This window comes from Anopheles cruzii, chromosome 2 (assembly GCF_943734635.1).
Source record: "Anopheles cruzii chromosome 2, idAnoCruzAS_RS32_06, whole genome shotgun sequence".
NCBI lineage: Eukaryota > Metazoa > Arthropoda > Insecta > Diptera > Culicidae > Anopheles > Anopheles cruzii.
In genome coordinates this window covers 22,528,907-22,551,633 of record NC_069144.1, presented here as the reverse complement: position 1 = coordinate 22,551,633, position 22,727 = coordinate 22,528,907, and the positions used below count along the sequence as shown (strand labels likewise).

The window sequence follows — 22,727 nt, the reverse complement described above, 5'->3', positions numbered from 1 at the left end:
GGCGCCGTTGTCACAGTGACGCCGGTCGTAACATCTGTATTGACAGTTCTTTGAAGTGTTGAGATGGCTGGATCCGACTGAGTTGGTTGTTTTTTTCCATTTATCATTTTATTATTTGGGGAGCTTTATAACTATAAGTTTCTCTTTCTTTTCGCAACTGTTTTGTTTGATGATAAATGTGTTTTAACAGACTTGCATCTGTTTTAGTATGTTTTGTTAACTTTATTCCTTCCATTGGTCTTTTAAGCGCTTATTTGGTGTTTCAAACCTTAATAAATTACTTTTAGTTTTGAAGAGCTAGTTGCATCTCTTCTACATGTTTCATTTTGACCTTCAAGAACATGGGCATAATTGAAAGGTCCCGTTTATCCATTCATGCTCTCTCTATTAGGATAATTAGGACCCCTCATACATTATTCCATTACCGTTCAAATTCTTAAATTATTCCGTTTTAATGAGAGGGCACCATTATTAATTGACGAAACCCCGCGGTTGAATGAAAGAAACTCTCTCTCTGTCGCGTTCTCTCATAGGAAATCGGATTTCACTCGGCCCCATCTAGGAGGATATGAGCGCGCGGGCGTGACCCACACCAACCCCCCAAAGCCTGGTCTGAGAGAGAGAGAGAGAGAGAGAGAGAGAGTGCGCGGGTCTAATGTCTAATTTGACCGCTTGTATGGCGCGGCCTTTTTTTGTCGCGTGCGGGGCGCGTTCTCTGTAACACCGCCACACGCGAATCGATACGCGCGCACCGTGCGGTGGATTATGCTGCTCCCCGGGCGGGCGGGGAGACGTGGTGCCGGCGGTGGTCATCGTGTGCGGTTGGCTAAGTCGCATCGGTGTGGTGTCCCGGTCGGTCGGTGGTCGGTGGCCAAGGACTTTTTTATGGCCGTGCGCAAATTGCGGCGGGAAGGACTGCACCGGCGGATGTGTATGTGTGTTTGTGTGAGGATCACGGTGCGCATTCCGGATGCATTTTCCCGGACCGGGTTTCCGGTGTGGGCCAACTGGCCGACGGGTGGAGGGTTGTTTGATTGGATTTGTGTTGATGCTGTGTGTTGTGTTGGTCCGTTTGCCCGGCGCGCTGGTCTCTGTCCCAATCGAAGCCGCAGCCATGTGACCGCAACGGATCGGAGAGAGAGAGAGGCCAGTGCTACGGGTCGAACCAAAGGTTTCTAATGGGTGTTCCATAGTAATGAGGTTTACCACCAGCATCAGCCCGGGGAGACACGACGCTGGCTGTTCCTAACCTATAAATTTGGCTTTATCAAGCCAACGGTGCCAAAAAACCGTCCGATACGGACCGAAGCGAGCGAGAAAGAGAGAGAGGGGGACACAGGAGAATTGCTGCTGCGGCGGCGGCGGCGGTGACCGGGTCGGGTGTCCATTTTGGTAAGCGGATTATTTCGTGTGCCTGTGTATGTTGCCATATTTATGCGTCCACCATGGAAACCGGAGTAGGGTGGCGGGTGTGTGTGTGTGTGTGTGCCGGTGGTAATTTCAGTTTGGCCCCGATCTCTCTGAAGACCGACCCACCCGACCCATCCGGCCCGGGACTTCCTCCAATAGATGCAATATTTGGTTAATCCTCTTGGTCTGGGAATTAGTGCGACTCGGAGCGAACCTTTACGGACTTCGGCCGGCGGGGAGGGGTGTGTTGTTGATTGTGGCGCATAGACACCGGGATTCGCGCCCAAGTTACGCATCGTGTGTGTGCGCGCGCTTCAATTAATTAAATAAGCTCTGGGGTCCTCGTGCGGTCGATGGTTGGGCGCGCAGCACCAACGTTGCGCGTTGCCAACACCGACGATGACAACGGATAATGATGGGCCTCGAGACCCCCGAGAGCACGCCGAGCGCTCGGTTCCACATGGCTGGCTACGCGCCGGGTGGCCAGGCGGACCGTCAGGGGGAGAGCCCACATATTACATCGGTTGTTGGAGCTGTGGACTTGCGTGGAGAGCTCATTAGACAGCGAAGGTGGTTTTCCTATATCAGCGCGCCCTTTGGTAATGACCGCGACCTGGACATCGCGACCGAGGGCTAGGATAATCATAATTCCTGTATGCCCTCGAAGAAGAGCGCCACCATCGTGGCGCTTCCACATCAATCATCCCTCCGGTTCGATCCGGTTCCGTGACGTGACACACCGCAAATCTGATTCAATGTTTTACATGACAACCTCTGCGCCGCGGGGGGAGGTTGTTTGCCTGGCGGGGCGCGGTTGTTGTGGGAGATGCCACAGCCATTTTGTTGCGCGATACACGTTGCGGCTGCGGAACTCGTTGGGTGCTGCGTGCTCGGTGTATAATTTATAATTTACCTTCTTCTATTGCTTCAGACTGGGCGGCCACCATCGTGGGGGCAGGATTGGAGGAATTTCATTCAAATGCGCCCAGCTACTAGCGGGGCCAGCTCCGAATCATCCAACTTTCACACTTGGCTTGTTGGCTTCTCCGCCATTGTGTGTGGCGTGTGTTTACTCTGCTAATTGAGTTATGTTCCAAATGACGGCACACGCGATGTTTGTGAATTTCCCCCCGCGGGCCGCCACCGTTTCCTTGGGCGAGTGAATAAATGTCTGCACGCTTTATCGCGCTCATCGCGCAACCCGATGATCTCGCGCGGGGCTGGCCACCCCGCTTGGGACCAGCCCCCTCCGTGGCTAATGATGATATTGGGCAAAACCCGTTCACGGCGTTTGTGCCGTTGTTTTGTGCCTCCCGCCACCGGGAGTTGTTTTCTGTGTGCTTTCGTTCAGCTTCGTTTTCCTCGTTTTGCGCGCGCGTTGTGTGTTTTGTTGTAAGGCGCTCCAACCGTGAAATGAACTGCCACTTTTCCTCACTTATGCTCGTTTCCGAAATTACCCCAAAACGCGAGCACAGAAGCGATGTGGTGTGGTGCAAATGCAAATGTGTCTGCACCACCACCTGGGGTTGGGCGGTCTGTGAATGCTTCGCTTTGCGTTGTGGAACACCGTTCGGTTATTAGTTCCGCCGTTCCGAGAATCGATCGATCGATCGATCGGGAGCTAAAATCGAAACAATAATGTATCCCAAATGGCGCGGCGTAATCGGTGGCCAAAATGGTGGAAGTTCCACCCCCCAACCGCGGGGTTGGCATCGAAACGAAAACGGGAAAAGCATATTAAGAAGTTAAAAGAGAAGTGGGAAATGAACAAGAAATAAACGATGCAAGTGAAAGGGAAGAGAGAAAAAGAGGGCAAAAAAGAGCAAAAGAGAGTAAAAAAGAGCAAAAAGAAGTAAAAAAGAGCAAAAAAGTGTAAAAAAGAGTAAGAAAGAGTAAAAAAGAGTAAAAAAATAATCAAAGGGAGTAAAAATGATAGTTGAATTATCAGTAGAACAAATTTAAATATCAAAAAGTATAACAAGCACAAAAATAAACAAAAGCAAACAAGACAAACAAAGAGACAAGATAAAACAAAAGTAAGAAACTGATAACAAAAATGTCACCATAACAACGCGAAACACCGGGACTTTCAATCTCGGTGGACCCGTTTTGACAGTGTGTAGCTTTTATATTGTTTTGGAAGCTTCTTTCGAACCGTTTGTCAATGATTAAACTGTATTATCTTGTTTATACAAGTTTATAAGCCTCACCTTTTGTAAAAGCCATTTTTGGGTTTTGGACACGGTTTTCGCATGGAATTTCTCACAGACACCGAAGTCACAGATTTGTGCCAACAAACCCTGTAAACGACCGACGCTCTGAAAGCTAACGTAACTGAACAATTGTATGAAGTCAAACATTATACTACATACAACAAAAACATACAACATAAAAAGAGCAAAACAGTAAAGAAGTAAATAGAAAATATAACAAACGAGGAACAAAGAAAGGTAAAAAAGAGTAAATGGATAGGATAAAGGGAATAGAAACTGTCAGAAAAAGGAAGGAAGCTACAACAAATGAAGAAACGGACCGAAATGAAGCTCGAGATTCGGAGAGTGAGTGAAGAAACCTTTAAGTGTTGTTCTGTCCGTGGCCCTTGGCTCGGCAATGGGTACATTATCCAATATCCAAACCATATCATGCCCCCGCCGGTTCCGTAGTTCACGGCAGACCTCCACTCAGTTTTTGCGCTCCCTCCCCTTAGCCCAACGAGGTATGTCCGTAATAGGGTTAGCAAGATTTACAACCCCCGGGGCGGCGGCATCGTCTGTGCGCACCGACGACACTCGATGGTGGGTAAAGTGAACTTCATTTCAGCGCGCGTGTTCACCCTAATGTGGCGATAATGAGACCCCGAAAGATGGCGGGGCGGGCGGGCGGTCCGGTGTACCGGTGGAAGATAATATTAACGGCCAGTTGATTGAGTTGTGAAAAGGGTCCTCGAGCGAGAGAGCGCCGGCCCCACCGGCGGCGGGTCTAGAGCTATTTTCATCTCATCAAATTCAACCACCAAAGTCCATGCTAATAGCTGCAGTTCCTTCCTTCCTTCCTGCGGAGTTCGCCCGACGACAACGACATCCGGCGGCGGGCGGGTAGGGTGGGGTAGACGCGTTCGAAGAACAATTTAAACATCCGGTCTTCTTCGCCCAAACGATGCCCGCCCTGGAGAAGTTCTCGATTGCGTCGTGTTCCGGGGCGCAGTAGTCGTCCGTGGATGTTGTTGACGATGCGCGCCGTACCGGAAGTGAGAGTACTCGACCTCGTCTTTAGTGTGGGTTGGGTTTCGGAGCATCAGGTTCGGTTCGGCGACGGTGCCGGATGTCTTCCTGCGGAGGGAGTATTCGAGATCAAGAGAGCAGAACGTCGTCGTCACCGCCGCCGCCGGTCGTGGGTCGGAGGAATTCCAACCGGAGGAGTCAGAGGGATGCCACCAGCTCGTCCACCTCTTGAGTTACGACGACTCGCCTCGATCCCAAACTCCTGCCACTGAAGCGCAGCTCCCACTTACCGATTCTTCCCCCTTGTCGCTCGCTTGAATAAAATAGTGCGGGACGACGTTGCCGGAATGGAACATTCGAAACGGTCGAACGGTGGGGGTGCGTGCGGGTGGGTCCAAAACCATTCATAGACCACCACCGACAGTTGCCACCACCACCACCACCGAGTCTTGCCTGCCGGTATCAGGTCTCCAATGCTGTGCCACCGCCGCAGAGACCACCAAGGAGATAGGGCGGGCAGCACCGGGCCGGGAGCTGTGAGTGTGGGCCTCTGTTCGGTTGGTTCTGTGCATCAGCCGCAACCCGGCCCCAACCCTGCCAACCCGGCCGGGGGGTTGGTTTCGCTCCTGCGGTTATATTTGTATCCTATATGATGCGGTCAGCCCGAACCGCAGAGCTGCGGTGGTTCTACATAGTTACTCAAACCAAGCCGAGCACCCCGCCGCGCCCCACAGAGACCACCCCGAGGTCGTCTCGTCCGGGTTGCGGAACCCATTGGTTTCAACTATTTCATATCCTTTCGCCCCTCTCTCTCTCTCGTGCCCTTGCGGTAGTTGATTTCGTATTCATTCATGGCGCCCACCCCGGGACGCCAGGTCCTCCGATCCGACGCCATTGTTCCGGACCAGGCCGGGAGGTGGGAGTTTTTGTGCTCCGTCCGACGACGAGCTTCCGAGTCCAACTCGCCACACACCGCAAACGCCACAATGCCATTCTGCCTGCCTGCCGGCCGGCCCAGACCTCAAGAAGGCTACAAAAGGAGAGGTTGGACCTGGTTTATCCGTCCCCGTCCTATGGCACACATCTGTGCGCGCACATGACGTCGCTTTTGGTGTGCCATGTCTGTGTGCTTGGTTGCTTGTGCGGCTTTTGCATTCGAGAGAATGTCCGCCCCGGCCCGGCCCGGCCCGGCCTGGCGCACTTCCTGTAACTTTAATTTTCCAACCTCCGTCCCAGCTCGCTACACGGTGAACGCCGGGACTGCGTCTCTGTGGGATGGACACGTGTAGGGGGGCGAGAGCCGCTTGTGGATGAAGAACTGGGAAACTACGGCCACCGAAACCACTTGATGTGCGCGCCGAGCGAGCAGCAGCAGCGGTCGGTCTGATGCCTCCCCACACACGGTCTCTGTCCTCTGTGGAGGATGCGGCTCCATCGTGATATGATGGCCGAGAACGAGAGAACGACCCCGTTGGAACTATCATTCCCCGAGGGAGGCCGCCGCGCCCATAGAATTCGCATTGCCCCCGGGGGGAGGGACCCCACCAGTCGGGCGCGAGCAGAGCAGATGGGCCAGGCAGTGGATCCGTGTACGATGTACGAGTTTTGCAAACGTCCCATCCCGTCAGTAGTGACTCCCTCGAAGCACCGACCAGAAGTTGGCGGAGCTCCAGCCCATGTGGAGCGCCCCCGGAACTAGGCTGCTCGCAAATAGTGGTGCGGTTTTTACATTTTCAATCTCACTTTCGACCCGCCACCCCGCGCCATGACGCGGAAGCCATTTAGTCCTCCGTGTGTTGGTCTCTCGGCCTCGGCCACTCCATCGCAAGTTCCTGGGGACATAAACACACACTGTGAATGTGGCTGTGCCGCCCGCGTGTCCTGTGGAACCGTTTCCATCTTTATGGTCACCACCGAGAAGTCAGAACCGAGTTTGGCTTTCCTATTACTTCCACACACCACGCGTCGCGGGAGGTGGTGGCCTAGTTCGGGTCGGGACTCTACGGGTTTAATAAAGTCATACTCTTCGGCCCTCGAGGCGACTCGGCTCGAGGGCCTAGAGGGTTGGCCCCAGAGTATCGATGCAGCGAGGATGGAGCGAGTTTTTGTGAAGTAGGTATGGTGGCTATGGCATGATCCCCGTGGACCCGTGCTCCGGTTGTGAGTCATCAAGATGGCCGCCACTCTACTCGCAGCGGCGGAAGTACTCTCCGGAGGTGATCTCGGGTTGAACACGAGAGATACATAGTTCCAGAGCGGGACGGGGGGTTCCAGCTGCGGCTGACAACTCTACGCGCTCCACGCGGTCCCCGGAAGACCAAAACCTGTTGTTGGGTTGGGTTGGGATGGATGTTAGTTCTTCGTCATCTGGGGGAGGGAAGGTTGTACACGGAGACGGCGCGATGTGGACTTCTTGTGGAGGTGTTGCCAACTTTGTTTCCGGAGGCCAGCAATACGGTCCTGAAAGCCCCCAAAGCCCTGGGGGGAGTTGTTGGACACAATCTTTGGACGCAACGTGTCGTTGTCGTGTTCCGTAATCTCGAGGTGGTGCGTTGGTCAATTAACAGCAGGCAGGCGGGGATGGTCTTGCTATTCTTTTCTGGACCACACACACCTCCTGCAGCCGGGGATCCAATTTGTGGTTCCTTGCTGGACGTAGCCAGTCCAGGCTCTTTCTGTGTTGTTTTAATTTGGCCGGCCCTTGCGTTATGATACCCCATCGGTGTGTCAACCTCAGCCGGGAGTGCCTTCTTCTTCGACATCGAGTTGACCTTGTGGACACACTGTCCAACCGGAGGGAGCCCCGGAGAGAGAGAGCGTGTCGTCGTGTCAGGCACTCTGTTGACTCTGTGCACGCGCGCCCCCTGGTGGAGGAACTCGTCGTCGTCGGTCGTGTTCACAATAATTGTACAACTTCCCGTGTTGTTCCCGAAGCCTGTGTGTCAGACGTAGTCCCGTACCACAACCCAAGAAAAAAACAACAAAACGGGAAGGTGTCACAAAAGAGCCTTTCTCCGATTGCACTTTGTGCCTCCCCGCAGCGTCCAATTGCTGCGCGCGCCCACCCGGAGAGGTCCGGAACCGAGGCGGTGGCGACACAGAAGTTCTTGTTTATGCTTCTCGTTTTCATGCTTTTGCAGCATGTGGGGCGGCGCGTCGTGTGACACCACCTTCCGTGTTCCGTAGGAGTCTGGGCCCCGAAGTGGAAACTACTGTTTGTTGTCTTGTCCCGCCTCCTCCGCAGTTCCGCGGACACAGACCCCGGGTAAGAACTGCTGCGGGACTTGGCGTCGACTGAAGAGACGTTTGGAACGGAGAAGAACATACGAGAGATGCACAGAGCACCATTTCGAGAACATCCTCCGGATGTGTCGCCAGAGTGCGTGCTCGCTGGGAGGATGGTGCCCTGTGGGGGGTGGGCCCGTCCCCGATCTGGTGTCGACTGTCGATGATCAGTATCGGACGACACCACACACACACACCACACACACTAATTGTACTCCTACACGGGGCCACGACGCCAGAGCAGGACTCCGGGACGCCTTTTATGCTGGTCGAACAAGCATGTTGTGTACACCCCAAGCCGACGGGTGGTGGGACTTGCTGGCTGAGTTCCTTCGCCCCTTCAGCAAGCAACCATCCCTTCATCACAATCAGACTCTCCAACCAGCCAACCGACCAACCGACCGACCGACCGACCGACCGAGTGGTGGCGCCATCGATGCTCTGCGGGTGGCAACAACTTCCTATCGTGTTGCGTCCTGCTCGGACTACCCGAAATGTGGCTCGGCCCCTGGTCTTCGGAGTCGAACGGAACTATAAAATTAAATTGGTGTCAAAAGTTATAATTGCCGATGCCGGGGGAAGGAAAATCTACGGTGCTGGTAGGGCAGGGCTCTAACTCTGCCGCGCACGTTCAGTACTTCCGACATCGAACCCAACAGGGCGTGACAAAATGGTCGTTTCGATTCCCCGTCGGTGGCCACTCTTTTTTGTGTGGCGTGTGTTGAGGTTGTGTCTCCCTGCTTGCCGGAGTTGGCTGCTGTTTATTTATTTTCAGAACCCCGAAAAGTGTGTAGTTTTAGCTAATGGGGCCTGCCGAATCATAATAGTTGACAGACGACAGGATTATGGAAACTTTTGCCTGGCCAGTGGAACGGGGCAATACATGTGTATTGGGCAATGCAGAAAAGGTCTTCGTGATGTTTTGGACAAATTCTTTTGTTGACCTGAAAATCAAGTCAAGTTCTGCCAATTTGTTCTGAACCATCGAAAAGGTGTGTATTCCGCCTGGTTTCAATAGTTCTTGATGGACAACGCGCTTCCAATCCCGTCAAACACACAGCATAACCTTGTTGTTCGTCAACCCAGACATTGAAGTCGTTTATGGAGGATCTACCTTTGGCTATGATCGTTGCACTTCCTCATATTGAATTCATCGTCCGTGATTAGTCGTTTAAAAAATAGTTCGGTTCTGGTGCGTTTCAACAGCGTTCCACTAACGGTGATTCGAACTTCAATCGTTCTCACAGAATCCTTCACACATGTTCCGTCTGCTTTGCCAGCGTTATTGCCTTTTTATGGTAAAGAAGGACCACATTCAGGCATTCCTATTACTTTCAAATTAATATAACTTTTCACGCCATCAAGTGACAAAAGAGCGTGGAGACTTCATGTGACCCAATACATGTCGAAAGAGCTTTAATAATAAAGTTGTACGAGAACTGGTCGCTGCTGGGCAACTGTCGAGAACTCTCTTGGGGGGGATCTTGGGATTCGATGTCCTCTCCCGTACTTGAAGTGGAAGAGACCAGTCATTTATTCCGATTTTTACGAGATCTCCATAACTTGCCATCATCAGCACAGAACAGAAGAACAGAACATGAGGAGCCGCGGTCGGGAGTCGTTGGCCACCACCATCTTTTCGACCACCCGCCGTTGGGGCCCCATACGTCGTCAAGGTCCCGATTTTATGGGTCACAAGAGAACGTCGTCGCGAACGAATCTTTTCTTGGTGGCCCTTTTTACGATGGCGGCCCTCCCGATCGGCGGCGGGAGAGCAGAGCGTGTACATGTTGTGTTGTGCGCCCCCAACGTCGGACATTTTATGCTCACCGCACGAAAGAGGAGAGACGGCGGTGGCTGCAAAGGTATCATAAATTGGCCCAGAGTAGGCCGCCAGCTAGTTGGGGGGGTGTACAAGCCCATTTAAGGAGAAGGCGCACTCGAGCGCGCGCGTATGTAATGCAGGTAGTAGCAGGGCCGGCACCGTGCGCGGTAGCAATGACAACAGCCGCGCGCCGGACCCAATCTTCAGCGCGAGGAGAACCCCACAGTAGCCCCGCTGCAATTTGTGGTCGTCGTAACACATTAACGAGGCGTGTAAGGTAAAGACCACCGCGCGACCTCAACGGCGGCCGAACCCGAGAGTGTGAACGACTCCGCGCGCGAGACACGCCACAGGCACACGCGCCGCGCCGAACCGCGCCGCGTTCGCGAACTTTATCGCCTTCAATCTGCGATCGAATTACTTAACTCCTAACTCCAGACACCCGGCGGCGGCGGTCGCCCCGCGACGGAGAGTGACCATTAAATCTGTTTGGTAATAAATTTGTAGCTACTTAAGACTCAATCAGGCGCCCCGACCTGAGGGCCCATTCTATGGTGGTCCGTGGGCCACACGAAACAAGGTAACAAACCTTGCCTCTCGCGTTCGCTGCTTTTCTGGACCACAAGACGGTTGAGTCTTTGGACCCACCACGTCCACGCCTGGCCCGGGAACTGGCCTAAGTCGGCCAACCGTCCGTGGTATGTGCCGTAAAGGGAATCAGAAGGGGACTGCAAACAGTCGCCAACACCACCACACGCGATGGTTGGTCGGCTCCACGGGACACGGTCTTCCGACACGGACGGCCGACCGGCTGGTGTGCACTTTCTTGGCCAAGAGCCACATAAATAATGCAATAATGACTCCTAACTTTAAATGCAATGCAACATTTTTCTCGTCGTCGTCGTCGTGCGCGCCATCATCGCCATTCCCAACTTCGCGGTGTGGTGTGTCGTGGCGCTGGTGTTGTCTTTCCTCGGGTCCGGCAATCACCTCGCCGCGCGGCTGATTGCCTGGCACGACGCCGCCTCTACGTGGCTGGCTGGCTACTTGGCCCTGTAGTTGGCGGAACTCGAAACAGCAGCAGGAGCTCCAGCTCCACACGACGCTCTTGGTCATCACATTCTCATAAAGCAAACAGCAAATTTAATAGATTCTCTCGTGTGCGCCGTCACGATCACGCCGGCAGACTAGGCGGGGGACAATCTTCGTCGGCGCGATGGTCGTAAAACGATTCCGATTCCAAACCATAACCTACCTTCACGATGCCACACGACGGCCACGGCGCGTCGGCAGGCGCTTCCGATTATGGTCAGCCGGCCAGAGCCGTTCGGGCTCTCCACCGTTCGCGGGAGACGTGGATTGAATCTAAAATGCATCCCCGCCCGATCCGGTCCGAGTCTGAAAATTGGTTTTAGTGACCGTTCGGTGGAGCGCACCATCACCTTTCAGTGCAGTGTCCTCTCTCGCTCTCTCGGTGAACGGATTGGCAAAAGGTAAACGTCGTCCGCGCGAGAGCTGCATTTCGATGAGGCGAGATCGAAGACGACGCGGATGGGCGAAAAGCATTAAACACTGAACGGTGAACGGTGTCTACATAATAATCGGCGACGACGACAGCGATGCTCGGGTGACAGAAGGAGCGCCCTCGACCGGGTATCCATCATTCCCGAACGCTTCGATGCGGTGCCGGGTTTGATCGTCGTTTTTCACACGCCATTTATCAAATTGCACTCCGAGCGTGACCTATGTCCCGTCCGGTCGGTCGCTGTTGAGCCATAAACATAGATGTCAGACTCCTGATGTGTGGCCACACGGTTGAAGAAGCGATGTCTCTGAACGTTGCCCCTGGTGAAGGTTATTTAATGAGTTCCGCAACGGAACCGGAAAGTTGATTTGTCGAAAATATGGCTTTATCACAAACCTATGGCCTTATCAACAGTGTTTCTCGTTCGTTTCTTTCTTTACAGACGGAAATTTCTAAACGGCTAAACGCTATCATCACCCAGATCGTCCCGTTTCTGTCCCAGGAGCACCAGCAGCAGGTGCTAACGGCGGTGGAACGTGCGAAGCAAATTACCATGTCCGAGCTGAACGCCGTCATCGGGGTAAGTTGTGGCGGTGATCGATCAAGCTCTGCGCGGGGCTTTAGTAACACTCGTGTCACTCGCATTTGCAGCAACAACAACGGCCGGATCTACCTCGCCTGCTCCAGCAGATGCACGCACAACAGATACCGGGCGCCCACGGAGCGCCCCCGATCCCGGTCGGAATGCCACACCCTAGTCTTGGCCCGGGCGCCCTCGGTGGGCCGCTCGGGGCTCTCGGCGGTACGCCACCTCAGCACCCGCTAGCGATCCTCAACAAGCAGGAACTCCACCGGCCGGAAGAGTCGAAGAGCAGCAATAGCAACATCATGCCACTCGACGATCGACACGTAAGTGATCGACTGCGGTTCGATTGACTCCCAAGCTGCTGCTGCTGCTGCTGCTGATCACTAAAGAGTCGTTTTTCCGCCCTTTCTTGCCAATTGTAGCGCAGCTCCATCTCGCCGAACGATCGTGACAAGTATCGGCCCCGCACGCCCGAATCGAGCCACGAGCTGAAGAAGGTCAAGAAGGAGGAGAAGGATATGGGACACGTAAGTGATCGATCGGATTGGCGATTGTCATTGGCCTTAATAAAATGATTTCGTTTCTTTTCACCCAACCCCTCGTATAGTCGGATGGAGAAAAGTCGGACCAGGACCTGGTTGTTGATGATGCCTCGGAGATCAACCCGATGAGCCCCATGCCCAATCAGCATCACAATGGTAGGTTGCCACACACCCTGACAGTTTCTTCTCTGTTTCGCTTCACTTAAATGAGTTCTCTCTATTTCTAAAGGAACGGCCTCTCCCCGGGAAAATGGTATGATGCAGAAAAAGCTGGACGTGCAAGATCGGGACCGCATCGGAACACATTCACCGCGATCGGGTAAGGATCGCCGCACGAACTGGCGGTTCTTCTCTTCTGCCTTCGGCTTGTTGTGACCCCTTTTGGCTGTTTTAGGAACCTCTTCGAACGCCTCCACCCCGTCGAACAAGAAGCTGGACGACAAACCGACGACCCCGATCGCGAAACCGGCCACACCCACCAACTCGGTGGCAAGCAATGGTGTGCCGAAAGTCGTCAACAAACCGCCAGTGCTGAACCCTGGCTACCCTCCGTACCTGGCCGGCCCTCTGAATGGTGTGTATATTCGATTCGAACTGCCACAAACCCAAAATGCTTACGTGTTTCGCTCTGTTTCTTTCCGTCACAGGTGCACCGCACGATCTGCAAGCAGCAGCGGCGGCGGCAGCAGCATACGGTGGTCCCGGTGTGCACAACAATCTGCCACACTCGCTCAACAACTATGCCCGCGCACCGCTAGCGTTTGATCCGCACGCCCAGATGCGGGCCCCGCTCGGTCCCATCGGGATACCCGGTGGCAAGCCGTAAGTCTAAGTCGTTCGTTCACACTGCTCTGGTGACTTCGCGACGAGTCTAACACTTTGCTTTCCTCTCCACGGCAGGGCGTATTCCTTTCACGTGAACGCCGAAGGTCAGATGCAACCGGTGCCATTCCCGCAGGATGCCCTCGTCGGTCCGGGCATCCCTCGCCACGCACGCCAGATAAGCTCGCTCAACCACGGTGAGGTGGTGTGCGCTGTGACGATCTCGAACCCGACCAAATACGTGTACACCGGTGGCAAGGGGTGCGTGAAGGCGTGGGACATCTCGCAGCCTGGCAACAAGAACCCGGTGTCGCAGTTGGATTGCCTGGTAAGATGCGCACGAAGGGTCGAGCCCTCTTTTGGGGATATTACTGATGCCTCGTACTCTCTTTGCATGTAGCAACGTGACAACTATATCCGCTCGGTGAAGCTACTACCGGACGGTCGGACGCTGATCGTCGGCGGTGAGGCGTCGAACCTGTCGATCTGGGATCTGGCAAGCCCAACGCCCCGAATCAAGGCCGAACTCACGTCGAACGCTCCCGCCTGTTACGCGCTCGCCATTTCGCCCGACTCCAAGGTGTGCTTCTCGTGCTGCTCCGATGGCCACATTGCCGTGTGGGATCTCCAGAACCAGACGCTGGTGCGACAGTTCCAAGGTAAGCAACGCGCCGTTTGCCCAGCAAATGCCTCGCGTTCGCCCTTATTGATGGCCCTTTTCTCCCTGGTTTAGGACACACGGACGGAGCGTCCTGCATCGATATCAGTGCCGACGGGAACAAGCTGTGGACGGGTGGGCTAGACAACACGGTACGCTCCTGGGACCTGCGGGAAGGCCGGCAGCTGCAACAGCACGATTTCAGCTCCCAAATCTTCTCCCTCGGTTACTGCCCCACCGGTAAGTAATGGCTCGTGGTGGTGACGCGATTGCGGGTTACTGCTCATTCACTAACCTTCCGACTTCTACTCCACAGGGGACTGGTTGGCCGTTGGCATGGAGAACTCGAATGTGGAGGTACTGCACGCCACGAAACCGGACAAGTACCAGCTGCACTTGCACGAGAGTTGCGTGCTCAGCTTGAAGTTTGCCGCCTGCGGCAAGTGGTTCGTCTCGACCGGCAAGGACAACCTGCTGAACGCGTGGAGGACACCGTACGGTGCATCGATTTTCCAGGTGAGATACTGGTTTTTACGGCGACCCAACAGACCCTAACGAGAACTTTTCTGCTTCGCAGTCGAAGGAATCATCCTCCGTGCTGAGCTGTGATATCTCCGCCGATGACAAGTACATCGTGACGGGGTCCGGAGACAAGAAGGCCACCGTTTACGAAGTCATCTACTAAAGCCACCACTCACCGGAGGACTATAAGGAAGAGAACCGGAACCGAAATGGAAACGCACTCACACACACCCACACATGTACATTTGATAGTGCTTGTTCGGTGGAAGGTGATAAGTTCTTGGCACCAATCGCGATCACCCCCCAAAACGTTCGTGTGCGCTTGACTGAACCGTGAATCTCCCCGAGGAATCTTGCAGCGATGAAGATGAAGCAACGTAGAAGAGGGAACAAAAATGAATAGAAAGAGAGTTTCAAAGTCCGGGCGGCTACAAGGCGATCGAGAAAAGGAAAGAAAGAAGAACACACCAACCAAGGCGAGCGCAAGCCAATCGGCGGTCGGTTGACAAGAAATGTAAAAAGTTAGTTCATAAATAGTTGGTTAGGAAGGTTGGCGCGACTACAGCGACGAGACAAACGAAGCAAAGGCACACTGCAAACAGTGTTTGTACAGAACTTGAATGAACATACACAGACACACAAAGGGGACTATAGAAGGACGCAGCTAAAGGAAGCGATTTTTTAGAGAGAAAAACGGAATGAAAAAGTGGGCGAAAGAAAACAAACGCAAATGCTAAATATTTGTAGAGTTAACGCGAGCAGCGAGAATCGCAAACAGAAACCGCTTATTTGCATGAAAACCTGGCGCCAAATTTGAATCACGCGCCGTAAAATTACTTTCCCGTAGGAGGTTAAAGCTTAAAAACACACGAAAATGCAAGGCGGTCGCCTTCGAAGCTATTATTTTGCTTCCACCGGTTCCGAAGGGCGGTTTTGGTTCTTTGTTTTCTGTAGGCTGAATGGTACAATAATCGTATGCCCCAACGGATTCATTCAATTCATTACTTTCGGTTAGAGGTTAGGTTTCGAGCGCAAAGCCGTGAGACGTGATTTTGGGGTATTCTAGGGGCGCGCGCGCTGGCACAACGTGTCCGGCGATGGTCGCTTTAGACTGATAGGAACATGTTTTCTTTTCCTTTTTGTTTTGTTACATTAGTAAGGACGAGTCGTTCAAAATGGCCGGGTTTTGTTCGCCACCGCCACATATCCCGAGTATGGACCGATGAAAACAGAGTAAGAGTAAGCAAGGACGTGGCGTGGACTGTTTGTTTCTGACCTATGCCCTCCTCCTTCTGGTGGCCCGCTTTTCGTCAGTTCTTCCTTTTAGTACAGAATAGTATAGCTTTACGTGAACGGATTAGTATTGTGGTGGGTTTGGAATGACACCACACTGACGAAGTTGCGAAAGTGCGCCCTCCAGGGGTGTCGTCGATACACGTTGTACAAGATGAAATACTGAAACAAGGGCAGAATCCCCATTGAACTCCTTTTTTTCGCTAAGTCTTAAATCTGTATGATGAAGTACGAAAGTGTAGCTTTCTCCCAGAAGCTGTTAAATGGAATTATTAAAAGAGAGCAATGAATAGATCGAAACGAGTATTATTTTGAGCGGTGTATTATTGAACAGTTCCGGTAATGTTTCAAATTGGCAAAAAAGCGGTTGGTTCTGCCTTAGAGTGGCTTCATTTGGTGTGCCGGGGGCTTCCCGTTACCCAGCTCAGCTTCCTCAACGCGCCCATCTGAATTCTTTGCGCCGGATCAGGATGAAGCAGATGGTCGATCGTCGCCTTAGCGGCGGCCGAAGGAGTCTTCGGTAGCAGAGGTTCGAAGCAGTAGCGTCGTTCGGTTTGTAGTTTGACCAATTGTTTCATGTTCGGCTCGCGGAATGGGAGCGCACCGTTGAGCATCATAAACAGCACGATACCCATCGACCAGAGGTCGGCCACCATCGGGTCGTACCGTTGTCCGGTGATCACCTCCGGAGCGGCGTAGGAGGCCGAACCGCAGAACGTTTCCGACCAATGGTGCCGTGTGCCGCAGCTGGCGGGCGGCTCCACTGACCAGCATTGTTTGGCGAAACCGAAATCCCCCAGCAGCAGCTTGCCGTCGTCGGTGATCATCAGATTTTCACACTTTACGTCCCGATGCGCGATGCCGTTCGAGTGGAGATAGTGGACGGCCTGCAGGAGCTGCGCGAACCATTCCTTTGCTTGAGGCTCCCGCAACGGTCCATGCTTGTTGATGTACTGGAAGAGATCTCCACGCCGGGCGTACGGCATAAATATGTAGACGCACTCGTTGCATCGCACCACACAATGCACCCTCAGTAGGTGAGGATGTTTGACGCGCGTCATAATGTCCAGCTCGCGCGGAAAGAACTTTTCCCTCGTCTGTTCGCTGCACTTGGCCAGGTCGACGATTTTGCAAGCCCAAAGCTTATTCTTACCATCACGACCGATATGCGTCGCCAGTCGTACGGTGGAGTAGTTACCGCTGCCTATCTTTGGGCCAAGATGGTAGCCGTTCCGTTTCAAACCACCAACGAGCGGCGCAGGATACATCACAAATTTGTATGCTCGGATCGGTTGAAGATGACAGTAAAGATGACAGTAGAATGACACTTACATCCGGAGCCTACTTAGTGAAGTAATCGGCGTCGAGGGTTTTGTGTTTGGAACTTATCTTGTAGTGTTTATTGGTAAAAGGGAGTGGTCTTATAAAACTAGACAATCCATATTGAGTTTACATCGCACGCGGCATGCCACCAGCGACGTATCTTAAGGTTCAGCTGCTCTGGAGTAAGATTGTACGCGCAAGGAAAGCGCGCTTCTGTGTCTACTGAGAAGAGAGTATATGATGCGTGCGGCTTGCTCGGATGGCAGCGTACACGGGATTTTATTTTTCCGTGTTCAAAGCGGCTAGCTCGTGGTTCAGTGGCTCCACGGCGACTTCCCGCCGGAAGACGGCTTTGTAGGCGAACGCGGTCAAGAAGGCAGCGCTCAGCGGGCCGACCCAGTAGATCCAGTGGGCATTGTAGTCACCGTTCCACAGGACGGGACCGAGCGAACGGGCCGGGTTCATGCTGGCGCCGGTGTAGGGACCCTGTCGGAAAAATGGAACTATCTGTGAGTTTCTGAACCACCTCTAACGTCCTGTTCTTAACTTACCGCCGCCACCGCCAGCGCTCCGACGGTGAAACCGAACTTCAGTGCCACCGAATCGTGATGTTTGGCGTTGCGCGGATCCCAGACACCGCAGCACACCAAGATGAGTACCATCGTGGCCACAAACTCGATGCCGGTCGCTTGCAGGTGGCTGATAAGACCGTTCGGCTGCGTCACGCAGAACCCAGCTCCGTTCTCTTTAGCGAGATCGAATACTGCCGCCGGGGTAAGTATCTTGAGGACACCGTAGCCCATGAAGCCGCCGATACACTGCGCGGCAACGTATGCCAGGGCCATCTAAAGTGGGGCACACACAAAGGGGACGTTGTTCTCAGAGCCACTCATGAGGATGCGTTGCGATCCACGTACCTTCGTTGACACCAGCTCGTAGACCCAGGCTCCGGCTGTCACGGCGGGGTTCAGGTGGGCACCGGATACGCAGCCAAAGACCTGCACGATGATCATCACCACGAGACCGAAGTTGATGCACAGCTCAAAGTGGGACGGTGTGTGGCCCAGTCCGGAGACGCACCCCATGCAACCGAGCATCACCAGCAGCCCGGTGCCGATGAGTTCGGCCAGAAAGACCGAAATAAAGTCGAGCGTTGATCGATTCATTGCTGTTTTCTGAAAGTACCCAGCAAAGCAAGTCAGTTTGGAACCAGTACCCTGCTCGGCCTAAGGCCAACCAACGCCATTCGCCGTCTTATCAGCACACGCGTAACCGCTCTTGCGCTGGCCAGGGTTCTTGGCCCGCATCCCCATCCGGGTGCGGAAATGTGCATGTGTTTTCTTTTCGGTTTCGGACCGTGATTTGCTGATATATGGCCGGCTATTGCCGCAATCATTGCAATCACTCGTACAAGGGACGCTTATCAAGCGCAGCGCAGCGGCAGATAAACGGACAGTAGCCGACCGGTGGCTGCTTTATGGTTCAGCCGTTGGTAAACGCTCATTACCGGCTGGGATTAAATGGTGCCATTTTGTTGTAACAATCACCGTAAGGTGTTGCTGTAACGCAGTTTGTCATTGACTTGAAGTGGTGCCAGTGGCGCCGTAGTTAAACCAACCGTATTAATGACTCTAGGCATGGTTGCGAATATGGAATGGATCTTGTAAACGATTAAGAGGACAACAGATGTGTGAGATTACCTCTAGCATATTGTCAGGAAGTCCAACGTAGTTTAGCGCAAACAACCCGGTCAACGTCACATGACACAGGGACCGAGTCTTCCGTAGCGGATGATGCAGGCAAGATGTTTACCTAGGCCTACACCGACTTGACTCTCTGCCGCTCTTCTAAGCGTACGGCACCTGGCTCGAAGAATCCGTCAAATATTTGCTCACTCCCTTCTTTTTTATCTACACTTCCAACACCCGACCTTTGTCGGACATGTTCCTTGTCAGCGTGTTCTTACTGACATCCGACAACCGACTGAAGGCTACGGTAGGCCTTGGCGGTAGCTCTTCGTCGTCGCCACACTCAGGCTTAGAGTTCGGAGGCCATCGGAAATATCTGAAAATTAGATCGCTGCGTACTATCGCACCGAATCGGTCCCTTATCGGGTCGGTCGAAGAAGCCGTATCAACCGCGACCTTTGAGCGTACAACAAATTAAATTCCGGAACATCGGAGAGGGCCCGTGCTCGGTGGCCCAGTTTTACAAGTGCGTGTCGATCCAAAACGAGGCATCGATAAAAGTCGTCCACGGTTCAATTGAACTCAAGCGGCACATCCGTCGGGCGCGTCGAAGTCGCGGTGGCTTATCTTGGAAAACGGCGCCTCACCTCACATTCTGTGTCACGATCCGGAGCGGGGCGCGACCGGCTTCAAGTCGATGATCCACGCAAGATGTCCAGCATCCGGGCCGCAGACACAGTTTGTGATTGTGCGTTACGCCACGCCACGACGAGCCCCGGCTATCAGTGGAGCATTTTTTGTGTATGAACTGTACTCCCGGGTAGGTAGTTCGGAAAGAGGAAGTAAACAAATAACCGATCCGTGACGGCGGGGGCCACGGGCGATAGCGAAGCCGCACGGTCTGTAGCCGGTGACTGGCTTTATTGGGTCTTGCTCGCTGATCAGGAACTGGTTGGCTTGTTATGTTCTAGCAACACCCTGGCCAGAGGCCTCGTGATTGTATCAGGTTTACAGCAGTCACCCGGCTTAACGACAGCGATAGCACCGTTGGCCCCTTGCGCCGCCCGGGACAAGTCTCGGTAATAAGTCAAAGAAACTTGAATTCATCTTCTATGGTTCTGGAATGGTTGGAATGCCTGCTAACCTTCCGAAGTCCCTGTTGTCATACGCCGGGTCGGGTTAAGTTTGTCATGTAAACAAATTGAGTGGTTGGTTGGTTGGTGTCGTTTTGCTCTCGCATAGTGACACGAAAGGCGGGAGACCATTAAATGACGAATCAAATAATTATTCAATGCGAATGGCGTAGTACTTGTCGACTGGTTATACATTCCTCATTGGTTATTATTGCAGTCTGGATGATGTGCGTAAACCAATGGTATTTCAAATAGTGTTAAAGCCTCAAGTTTCTTAATGATCCCTTCATTAATTTCTATCGCACCTTTAAACACATCACTTTTGGTCCACGAAGGATTAAAGTAATAAATTATTGTATCTACAACCGAAATGGGAAGATCAAATAACAGTAGATGAACAAAATGTAGTACAAAATAACCAAACTAAATACTGAATAACGAAAAGAAAACCCCGTCTAATTGAGAACATGAGGTCCACGTATCCCACAACAGCTCGTTTGTCACTTGCATTTTCTATCTGTACTGTACTCTTCCTCTTGGCTTTGGTTTGCCTTCTCTCTACGGGGTGCCAATCGATCGCTTGATCTCTTGATCTTCTCGATCCCGGTGACCGCGCTAATCGCTTGGCAAAAGCAGTCCGTGTGTTCGATCCGGTCCGTCAGATGCTGTGCGGCTCAGATCATTGTTTCAACTTGTACACAGCCTCTCACACTCTCAAGTGAAAATGCGTCACCGGCGGGTCTAGATCTAGGGGTGGCGATAATCGAAGTGACGTTCTGATTGACGCTCTCAAACATGGTCAATGCGGGCTGCACTGTTAGCTGCAACGTGCTTGTCGGAGCAGGTGGTGCATGGATAAGATTGCCAATTTGAATGCTTCCTGCAACGAGCGATCTCGCCACCTCAGGTATTGTAGCTGAGTAACGTCGACCCAGGCAAAGATGCTAGTCAATCGCGCATTGACGTAATCGCGTGACAGGGGCCCCGCGTGTAAGTCTGTCTCCAAAACCAAACATTACTCTGTTGCCATTATCGGCTGTCCATCAAGGTTTGGGCGGGCGGGCGTGTAGTCCTGTGACAGATCGGTTCCGATGGTGCCAACGAGTAGGTTGGTCACCAAGCGCGGGCGCACAGAACGCGATATACGTCAACTGCTTCGCCACCCGATCGAACGCCACTCGCAGCGGGACCTTCTTCTGCCTTCTTTGGAACGGTCCCGAGGGTCGTTTTCCGCAACTCATTTGAACAAACTGTTTTCGAAAAGCGCGCACAAAAAAACGGATCGGAACGGAACGCAACGTCTGTCGACGCGCTCGGGATGCCCTCGGACAGTTCTCGGACGGTCGACCGTGTGTGTCGACGGGTGGTTCACTATCGCGCCGTGGCCTTTTTTAAACCGCGGGTCATCGAACAGGCGAACATTGTCGGTCGATGGTGAAAATGTAAATAGCTTGTCCCGCACACACAGTGAAAGTTATCAAGCTGTACGCTGCCGCCCGTCCGTCCGCCCGGCAACGGACCCGTACCCTTTTCCGATCACAAGATACGACCGCGGCAGTTGGTAAACCGTAACCGTTTCGACACCAAAACTTGGCCACCAATTTGAGGTAACTGTCGAAGGGGGTCGCCGCGATATTCTATGCGTTTTCTTCTTAATTTCCACGGTTGTGTAATAGGTGGCCAGTATCCCCCGGTGTGTGTGTTTTACTGTCAGGCGGGATTGAGGATCACTTGCGATCACTTCCGTCACTTACCGTGAAGGGCGTGAATGGTAAGCCTACACGTGGCCGCAGAACTAGGGGTAGCTCCGGTGGTAGGACCCAGTCGGACGGGAGGGATCGTTCGCGCGGCACCGACGACTTGCAACGGCTGGGACTGGTGGCGCTGCTGCCGAGTTCGAAGCTCCGAGCACACTGATAGCCGTCGGCACTTGAGGCCACCGAAGGACCGCCGCTTTGCCGCTGCTGTCTTTGCGGTTGATAAGTACCTTTCGTCTTCGCTGTCGTCATCGTCTCGGCCCTCGTCGGTGGCGGGCTGACGATCTTGCCGGTCCCGCGTGACGCGTGCACCTGCACTAGCGCCATATGCTGCCAAAGACGTTACACTCACACCGACCTACCGACCGCACAGCCAAGAGTGTCACAAGGCCACACTCGCCGCGGCAGCGTGTCCTGTCCGGCTGCTGAGAGTCGGAGATTGGAGCAGGTTTTTCGGTTGTTCGAAACGAGACACAGAAACGTCCCGCGTGAACCAAATTCGATGCGCGCCACGGAACGGTCCAATGTGCAAAGGGCGGGCACGATGAGCGTGATGTTGATGTTGTGATCTGCTGCCGGCCAGGCCAGCGGTGACCGTGCAACGGAACACACGGTTTGGAATGTTGGAATATTTTTAGACACACCCCAACCGCCCAAACCGTGATCCGTGACCTCGTCTAGTTTGGCTTCCCCGTGCAGTTTGCCGATCGCGACGCACGGCTCACGGGGTTTGGTTTGGTGTTTATTTTTTATGCCGGCCCTGCCGCCGCGGTAACGCGGTAACGAGGCGTTTTTGTTTAGGTTACGACTACCTTTAATGCGTGTGTGACGATTATAGCTCACGCTGCACGATCGCGCGCGTCGCCTATCGTGGTGGCGGAAACCGTTGCTTTCCGCGTGAACAACCGAAAAATGGTGACCGATCACTGATGATCCGTTCAGCAAAGTCTTGCGGCAGATCAAAGCGGTTTCTGTGCTAATGGATTTGGCAGGGAATTTGATCTGCCGCTGATCTTGTGCCGCTTCTGGTTCGCGCGCGTCTTAAAGTGCGCGATTTTTTAAACACAAAATAACTTGGTCATTAAAACGCCTAACAGTATGCAATAGGTGGTCCACTGCTAGCATATTTGTACGCGA

At 53.4% G+C, this 22,727-nt stretch overlaps 3 protein-coding genes across 3 annotated transcripts in view; 1 reads left to right on the top strand and 2 right to left on the bottom strand.

Annotated features, from left to right (window-relative positions):
* The window catches only part of LOC128268227 (protein groucho-like), a 35,134-nt gene extending 19,161 nt beyond the window's left edge, over positions 1–15,973 (top strand). The window contains exons 5-16 of the mRNA XM_053005265.1: positions 11,709–11,846; positions 11,918–12,175; positions 12,275–12,379; positions 12,460–12,550; positions 12,624–12,713; positions 12,789–12,968; positions 13,042–13,216; positions 13,295–13,544; positions 13,617–13,875; positions 13,950–14,114; positions 14,191–14,390; positions 14,452–15,973. Coding sequence (XP_052861225.1) covers positions 11,709–11,846; positions 11,918–12,175; positions 12,275–12,379; positions 12,460–12,550; positions 12,624–12,713; positions 12,789–12,968; positions 13,042–13,216; positions 13,295–13,544; positions 13,617–13,875; positions 13,950–14,114; positions 14,191–14,390; positions 14,452–14,559 — 2,019 coding nt within the window. The 3' untranslated portion in view covers positions 14,560–15,973. The remainder of the gene's footprint in view (positions 1–11,708; positions 11,847–11,917; positions 12,176–12,274; positions 12,380–12,459; positions 12,551–12,623; positions 12,714–12,788; positions 12,969–13,041; positions 13,217–13,294; positions 13,545–13,616; positions 13,876–13,949; positions 14,115–14,190; positions 14,391–14,451) is intronic.
* A 20-nt stretch (positions 15,974–15,993) lies between these two features.
* LOC128268226 (testis-specific serine/threonine-protein kinase 6-like) lies at positions 15,994–17,015 on the bottom strand. Its single transcript, XM_053005264.1, has one exon. It carries the CDS (start codon positions 16,955–16,957, stop codon positions 16,079–16,081), a length of 879 nt encoding a protein of 292 aa, XP_052861224.1. The 5' UTR covers positions 16,958–17,015; the 3' UTR covers positions 15,994–16,078.
* A 71-nt stretch (positions 17,016–17,086) lies between these two features.
* LOC128278677 (aquaporin-like) lies at positions 17,087–21,917 on the bottom strand. Its single transcript, XM_053017409.1, has 4 exons — positions 21,588–21,917; positions 17,930–18,187; positions 17,564–17,857; positions 17,087–17,498 (listed from the first exon to the last, which is right to left on the bottom strand). The coding sequence occupies exons 1-4, from the start codon at positions 21,915–21,917 to the stop codon at positions 17,292–17,294; spliced, it is 1,089 nt and encodes a 362-aa protein (XP_052873369.1). The 3' UTR covers positions 17,087–17,291.
* Between the last annotated feature and the right edge of the window lie 810 nt (positions 21,918–22,727).